The sequence below is a fragment of the Onychomys torridus genome, chromosome 2 (genome assembly GCF_903995425.1).
Source record: "Onychomys torridus chromosome 2, mOncTor1.1, whole genome shotgun sequence".
In the NCBI taxonomy this organism is placed as follows: domain Eukaryota; kingdom Metazoa; phylum Chordata; class Mammalia; order Rodentia; family Cricetidae; genus Onychomys; species Onychomys torridus.
Genome location: NC_050444.1, coordinates 55,470,111 through 55,478,306, shown reverse-complemented (window position 1 = coordinate 55,478,306; position 8,196 = coordinate 55,470,111). Strand labels below are relative to the sequence as shown.

Genomic DNA, 8,196 nt, shown 5'->3' with positions numbered 1-8,196 from the left:
GAACACCAGACATCTGACACTGTGATTCAAACAAGAGAAATGGTAAAACACTCCAAGTGTTTCTAAAGAAAGGATACAATTTACAAAAAAAGAGGGAGTGGGGCTGTTACTATTTTACTTTTACATCCCATACACACACACACACACACACACACACACACACACACACACACACACACACACAAACAAAAAAAACCAAACCAAACAAAACAAACAAACAACAACAACAACAAAAAAAAAACCTTAAAATGGTATAGCCAGACAAAATGTTTAATGTGCATAATGTTTGACCTTGTCATTGTTCATAATATAGAAAATTCAGAAATATAGGAAATCCATGATAAGTGACAGCAAGAATTTCTGATGCCACTGCCTACATTTTTAGGAGAAAAACTTAAAATCCAACTTCTAAAAAACTCAATGAGCTCACAATTTCAGATTGCTAGTTATGAATCAAATGTAAAGGTATCTATTCACATACAAACAAGGCCTCTATTTCATTGACTTCAATTTGATTTACACCTTTGGATATTTCAATCTTCAGACTCCAAAAGGTAAGGCTGAATTTATCAGGTATAAATAAAATATTTAGGTCCATGATGTACTGTATTTCTGAGAAACCAAATGTACCAAATATATACAGGTTGGCTACATGTCTTCCCTCAAAACACAGGCGTCAGTACACAATTGTCTCTTTAATCTCTCTGGCTGTGTAAATGAGGCGACAACACTCTTTCCACTCTTCTTCCCTCTGGAGCATGAGGGCAGAGGCAGGAACTAGGTTGGCCGGTGCAGTCTCTTGGGAGGTGGGGGTGGCATGAGCTCTGTGTCAGGGTCCAGGGGATACTTTCGCTTCTGTCCTTGGGCAGCTGCTGCACATCTGTCAATGAACTCAAAAAGCATCTCCTTGGTGACAGGGTTCGAGATACTGTTGCACACAGCTGTGGACAAAGAGGGACAGCATCTCAAGTGATTAACTAAGGCAGCTGACTCACCACAGGCTCCAGGTCAGATTCTTTTCTATGGTTACTCTTTGCTAGAGTATTAATTTTAAGCGAAAATGCTAACGGATTTTAATCTAGTACAGCACACCTCATCAAAGTCCACATCCAATTAAAACCTCAACAAAAGAAAGTACACTACAGTTTTTAAGTCCTTCTCTCTGAAGGATGTTCATCCTGTGAAATACAACAGCACTAGCCACTGCTACTAGGAACAGGGAGGTTTAATGACAACTGCCATCCATATTGTTATTTTAATCATTTAGCTGAAGGACACAAAATAAAATAGCCTAATAAACAAAACATCTTTTCTTGAATAATCAAAATTTAGAACTCATGCTTTTCATTTTATTTATCTATGTGGTTTTTGGGGGATGGGAGAAGACAATGAAATGAACTCATTTTGTCTGAACACAGAGTCCCTGAATGTGAAACAGCATCATGTAAAGTGAAAGCCTCTCTATTTCTTCTGCTTCTTATAATCATCAATACCATCAGCAACTGAACACTAGACAAGTACACACTCTATTAACCTTTACTCTTCTGTTGTACCTTTTATCTAGCTTTTTTTTTTTTTTTAACTACTCCTACTATTAGAATATCTTATAAACTCAAATGAACTTGTGGTGTTCCTCATGAAAACAACAAACTCTTCTAAATCCCCCAAGGCATTCAGATTACATCCAAAGAACATTCTGAAGGACAGCAGGGCAGTTTTTGTTTTAAAGCGGTTTTCATTTACTTTCTCTTCATTGTTTGTAAAGTTATTTTAGGAACTGGAAATTACATTTTCCCTTGCTAATTTTGTTTCTTACCATCTGGCAAACAATGGTTTCAATAGTGTTGAACAGATCAGAAACGATCATGGTTTTCACTGTTGCTGTCATTCATTAAATTCAACTGGTGTGCAGCCACCACCCTCCCTTCTTTTGCCCAGGGCAGCTCCCCAGCTCAGGGAGGACAACGTGGAGATTAGTAAGGTGCTGCCTTGACTGTCTCCCTCAGCAAGCAGCATAGCAACAACAGTACAAGTGGGTTCTGACGCCATAATATTCTGTAGTTTAATGTAATGGCCACTGATCATACTCACCCATGGCTGTGTTGTAGGCATTTGGGAAACTTTTGTCTATTCTCTGTCTCATAAAGACCCAGCTGTTGTTCTCAAATTTGCATTCTATAATTTTGTTGTCGTACTGTTTTAGTTCTTTTGTCACCTGTTTTAAAAGAGAATTGATGAAAATATTTAAATCACTTGAAAGGCTTTTTGCTTCCACTATGTGACAGACACATTAGGAAATGCCAAAAACACCTCAGTAACTCTTCAAGCAGAGCTCTTTGTCATCTGAAGTGTCTAATCAAGCCTGAAGATATGGTGCACACTCCCAGTACACATGCTCATGTATCTGACACTTCAGAGTTGTGAAAATGGCTGTCAATATATAGCAATTAAAAGAAGCTAAGCAAAAAGCTGCCACTTCTGGGCCAAATGCAAATATGTTACCATGGGGACAATGCCTGCAATCCTGTCTGAGTTTCTCTGGCTTTCAGAAATTAAGTACACTGCTTAGGGTTCATCAACTTTCAGAAAGATCTTACTATTTAAATTCCTATGCCAAAACTTAAGAAATTGTCTTTATTATAGGTAAAAGGGCCACACACAGAAAATAAACACTAGCATCAACTTCAGGTAATGTGCTTCCTAAACTTTAATTTTCAAGCAGTGATAATTAACCTAAACCTAATCCTTAGGGTATTTTTCCCTTTTCATCTTTTCAGAGAGTATGGGTTTAAAGAGGAAACTACTTTGACTTTAGCTGGTGTGTTTCTTGGCTTCTTTACCTCAGATGATTGAATATGGATTACAACATACTCTATCAAAGCCACCAAGTCTCCATGGTAACTATGGTAACTTTTAAAAGATATTCCATCAGGCTGAGAGGATAGTTTTCATAAAAGGAACCTAAGCTTATCTTTGCACTTTTCCAATCAAATGCCAGTCATGGTAATATTTGAATTCTGTCTTCATCCTTCAGAACTAACAACTCTCTCTCACAATATGGTAGATTGTAATCACTAAACTTCATTAGCATTATTTGAAATGCTTCATTTTCTGCCCACATATTCACTACCACCTAGGAAGATGAAAGGATGCAAATTTTTAAAAGCTGCTTTTAATTCACAGATTAGGGAGGGTGTGTCTTCATAAAAACTTTCAAACTATCTTCCTTCCCTCTAGATAAGTGTTAATCAATCATTTGCATTTTCAACAGGCCTAACAACAGGGCCAGAATATTTAGCATTCTGTCTCTGTAACTTGACTTCCTAACAAAAATAATGCTGTTTAGCAAGCTAGTCAGTGTGTCCTCAGATGATCTATGCTTTAGTCTCCACCTACTGACTTAGGAGTCCATCTCCTTTTACTTTTGACTCAGCACTCATATGCAGGCACTGGGCAACTCATTCAGTCTAGGCAACTACTTCTGGGTTAAATTTCTAAATCTCTCAAAGTCTACATTTCTCTAATCTTTAAAAGCAAAGGATTTTCCAATATATTAGGTCATTGGAAGTGCCTGATACAGAGTGGGAAATCAGTAAAAGTGTAACTAAATAGATAATTTTAAGAAAGCTAACATCCTGTCTTAACCATTTTAAGGGGGTAGTTTAGTAGTATTAGGCACATTCACTGCTGTACAGTAAACTGCTCCATCTTGTGTACCTTCCAGTCCTACAAATTTGCACCTCCTACATACCTAGGCATTCCGGTTTTCTGCTTGTGACGTTATACTTTTTCTACTTTATACATTTTAAATGAGGAGGACTACATAGTATTTATGTTTCTAAAGCAGTTTATTTTGCTTTAGCATAATATCCTCGGGGTTCATTCATATTACAGTATGTGACAGAGATCCCTTTCAGATTATATATCATATCATTATAGATATGCATTACACTTCCTTCAGTCATTCATCTGTTAATGGACATTTTTTTCTACCACTTTGCTACTGTGACTAATGCTGTGAGAAAACAGCAATACAAGTTTCACTAGGAGATCCTGCTTTAAATTTTGGTCATATACCCAGAAGTGAGATTAATGGATCATATAGTAATTCAAGTTTTAATTTTCCAAGCAATCTTCATACTACTATCCAAAAGAGTTAAACCATATCACATCACTAACAGTGCATCCTTTGATGCTAACAATCCTGACAGGCGCCAAATGTTATGACACTATGGTTCTTGGCTACATATGCTTAGTGGTTTTATACCTTTTCTGGAAAAATATCTATTTAATTCCTTTGCCATTTGCAAGGTAGGTATGTGAAAAAGGGTCTCACTTTGTGGCCCTTGAACTTCTGATGTCCATCCTGCCTCAAATCTGTGATCTAACTTAGCCAAGTGCAGGGATCAGAAGCCTTTATCGGCATGTCCATCTACTTTTGCCTATTTTAAAAAATACTTTCATTAGCATTTGCTAACTTTATACATTAATGTAATTCAGTCAAGGGTTTTCGTGTGTGCACATGACATAATTGGCCATAATTTCTTCTCCTTGTCCCTGTGGACTACAGGGCAAGAGATCTTAGGAGATTCCTTTATTTTGATGTCCTCCCCCTGGATTCTACATAAGAGAAAGCTTGTCATGCTTTTTTCCTATTTACCTGAATATATATATATAAACATATATATGAATATATGAATACATATATATATTTAGTTTGAGTGATTTATTATTTTAACATGGTATATAAATCACACAATTGAAAGAACACAAATTTAATAGACATTAATATTTGAATGACAAAATATTTTAGTTATTTTGTACTCTTATTCATATTGGTGCTTATATTTTTAACCAAGAATTTGGTATTGCTGAATTTTATGTCTGGGCATTAAAGCTCATCAGACAATGTTTGCAATTCTTTTCTTCCATTCTATAGGTCACCTTTCTGCTCTGATAGTGATAAGCAGGCGTTTTAAAGTTCGATGTCCCTGTTTACTTTTCATTTTGCTGACTGTGATTCTGGTGTCATCCCAAGTTACAGCCAGATCTTTTCCTAAAGTGTCCCCAGTTTTGCTTGTTTTTAATCCTTGGAGGCTCAATAATTTAAGGTCTTATGCTTCAGTTTTTAATCTATTTTGGAGTTAATTTCTTACATGATATAGGGCAAGATCCATCATCTTTCTTTTGCAGGCAGATATACAGTTTCCTCAGTAGTTTTTATTGAGAAAATCAGCGTTCCCTGCTGTGTGATCATGACCTTGTGGAATATCATTTGTCTGTAGGTTGAGGACCTATTTCTGGGCTCTCTATTCCACTGACCGCTTTAGCTGCTTTTGCTATTATTTGAGATAGAGGCTTCCTAGATAGCTCAGCCTATCCTCAAATTCATGATTTTCCTGTCATAATCTCTCAGGTACTATGAGATCACAGGTGTGTGTTAGCACATCTGTCTTTTGTTGTTGTTTTGTTTTGTTTTTGAGGCTAGGGCTTTTTTGTTAGATCCTGTGATCTACCTGTCAGTGTCAATGATGAAGCATGCTATTTAAACCACTGCAGCTTTGCAGTAGGTGGAAGCCAGGAAAGTGAGGCCTCTAACTTTGCTATGTATCAGCTATGTAGAATCCCTTGAGTGTTCACATGAATTTTAGCATAGCTTTCCCCATTCTGCATAAAGTAGTTAAGGTTTTGATAAGGTTGCTATAAGTTCTATGGATATCCTCATAACATTATCTTCTGAATCATGGTTACTCAATAGTTTCCCCTTAGTTGTATCATCTTTTCTTTTCTTTTTTTCTTTTTTCTTTTCTTTTTTTTTTTTTTTTCTGAGTGTTGATTTATTACTCAAAGATCTGAATTCGGAGACAGAGAGGAAACATGCTTTATCTACATAGTTTTGAAAACCCGATCCATGGGAAAGAACGTCCAGCGGGAGGGACGTTCTCGTGGAGGCACTGCAAGGCCAGGTCTGTCCACTTCATCTCCTGCTCTTTCACAGACTCTGTGGTGCCGCCACTGTCCTGCTCAGGCTCTGGAAGCTCACTCAGTGGGATCACAACATCCTCGTATGGCAGCCTGTCTTCCCGCCAAGCATCATCAATCAAATCTAAGATCCTTCCATCTCGTTGTACCTCACTGAGCATTTTCCTGCAGCTTTGGGCTCATCAGTTCCACAGAGCGCGAATCGGCTTCCTCCCGGCCCTGCCCTGCTGCCCATCTTTTATTTCTTTTAACAAGAAACACTGCTTATTTTCTTTAAGCAACTTTACAAGTAAACTCACTAATGGAATCACGCTGAAATGAAAAGGTAGACTCTGAAAGCAGCTGTCAACAAAATTATATCCTTGGCATTTTAGAAGAATGTTATCTAGCTTGCTAGTCAACAAGTGCAATTTGTTCTTTTACTGGCCAGCAACTGGGAGTAAAGTATCATACAGTTTCTCACTCTTGTGTTCTAAGTTTCAAACTTGTTTTAAATTGATCTGACTACATCAATTTAAGCAGCATTATTAATTATCTACTGTAGCTGCTTGGCCAAGTATTAGGAATCCGGCAAAATCTTTCCAAAAAATGCATGTACTTGTCACTACTAATTTAAACTCATGTCCATATTCAACAAGAAATGATGCTATCCATTGGTTACACATTATATTACCACTACAGACAGGCTGTTAAGGTATACATTTGATTGGATGGTAAATATATTTAGCTGGTAACAGTATCTTTCATATGTGTATAAACTAAAGTTTTCACTAATGGTCTCACAAAAAAATGAATGAGGTAGAGGAGGGACTTAATTTTAGTACCACATTCATCGTTAGTCACTTACATATCATTATTGACTAAAAGAGGATCCCTGTCAGTTCTCTGTATCAACTCTGCTATCCTGCCATGAGTTAATGAGTGCTTAATAGTAAAAAGAATAAAATATTTATAAATTGGAATTTCATACTATATCCATTATTATATTAAATTGATTTAATAATCTGGCTGGGTGGTGGTGGCACACACATTTAATCCCAGCCTGGTCTACAGAGTGAGATCCAGGACAGGCTCCAAAACTACAGAGAAACCCTGTCTCAAAAAAACCAAAAAATACTGATTTAATAATCTGAATGGGAACACACTAACAAATCACAAAAGCCATGCTAAATGTTGGCAATTGGCACAGAGTGTGTGAGAATAGCTCTATTTCTGGTGGTAGGACAGGAGCCTGCAGATAGCTGCCCTGCTGGGTGGCCATATCAGGGGAGCATCTTAGAGAGTGGCTTCTGTTTGCTCTGAGGCCATTAAAAACAAAACAAAATTACCCATATACCAAGAAGGCCATCAGGAGTTTCTACTCTCTTAACATTTAATTTGGAAAGATTTTAAATTGACAGAGAAGTTGTAAAGGCAACAGGGGAGAGTTCCTATTTTCTTCTGCCACTTTCTACTAACATTTATATGCCATTTATTGGTGTATAGCTACTAACTCTAAAAAATTTAGCATTGGTATAACATAAAGACTATCAGGATTTCTATGTCATTATCTACACTAGGACTCAATCCAGAAAACCTGCAGCCATTACTCAGACAGTCCTCAGTTTTTTCATTATTTATTTATGCTCTGTAACCCAGGCTGACCTCCTATCATGGTAACCGTCCCACCTTAGTCCTCCCAAGCAGTGGGATTACAGGCATGAGCCATCACACCTAGATCCCTGGATACTTAAAGAGTGCCAGTTAGACATTTCAAGAATGATGCTCAAAGTAGAATTTTTTTCCTGGTGTTTGCTCATGATAAAGAATTACTGGGTGTGGCAAGGAGTGCATTTTTGGTCCTATCTACACTATACTAGCTCACTGGTGACAGTATCTCTGCTTAATTAGTCAGTGTGGTTATTTGCCTTATTTCTTATTTCTTCTCTATTGGTTGGTGCGAGTCATGTGTCTAGTCCCATTTATGAAAGTCTATTTCCTGGGAAGTGGTTATTAAAGATATGTGGAGTTCAATTATTTTACTTATTTTTAAAATTTATTTATTTTTATTTTATGTGCATTAATGTTCTCCTGTGTGTATGTCTGTGTGAGAGTGTTAGAACTCCTGACACTGAAGTTACAGACAGGTGTGAGCTGCCATGTGGGTGCTGGGAATTGAACTCAGGACCTCTGGAAGAGCAGCCAGTGCTCTTAACCGCTGAGCCATCTCTCCAG

At 37.3% G+C, this 8,196-nt stretch overlaps 2 protein-coding genes across 4 annotated transcripts in view; both read right to left on the bottom strand.

Moving 5' to 3' along the window:
* Positions 1 to 211: 211 nt before the first annotated feature.
* Rngtt (RNA guanylyltransferase and 5'-phosphatase) overlaps positions 212 to 8,196 on the bottom strand; it is a 211,375-nt gene continuing 203,390 nt past the window's right edge. For 2 of the 3 annotated variants that reach the window (XM_036180116.1, XM_036180117.1), the window contains 2 exons: positions 2,092 to 2,215; positions 212 to 941 (listed from right to left, as the gene is read on the bottom strand). In XM_036180116.1, the coding sequence (XP_036036009.1) occupies positions 778 to 941; positions 2,092 to 2,215 (288 nt within the window). In that variant the 3' untranslated portion in view covers positions 212 to 777. The remainder of the gene's footprint in view (positions 942 to 2,091; positions 2,216 to 8,196) is intronic. The other variant, XM_036180118.1, reaches the window with a different exon arrangement.
* Positions 5,824 to 6,254, bottom strand: LOC118578863 (anaphase-promoting complex subunit 13-like). The gene has a single exon (XM_036180119.1). The coding sequence runs from the start codon at positions 6,141 to 6,143 to the stop codon at positions 5,883 to 5,885; it is 261 nt and encodes an 86-aa protein (XP_036036012.1). The 5' UTR covers positions 6,144 to 6,254; the 3' UTR covers positions 5,824 to 5,882.

Excerpts from the sequence above, each read along its gene's own strand:
- LOC118578863 (XM_036180119.1), bottom strand. The coding sequence starts at position 6,143 with ATGCTCAGTGAGGTACAACGAGATGGAAGGATCTTAGATTTGATTGAT.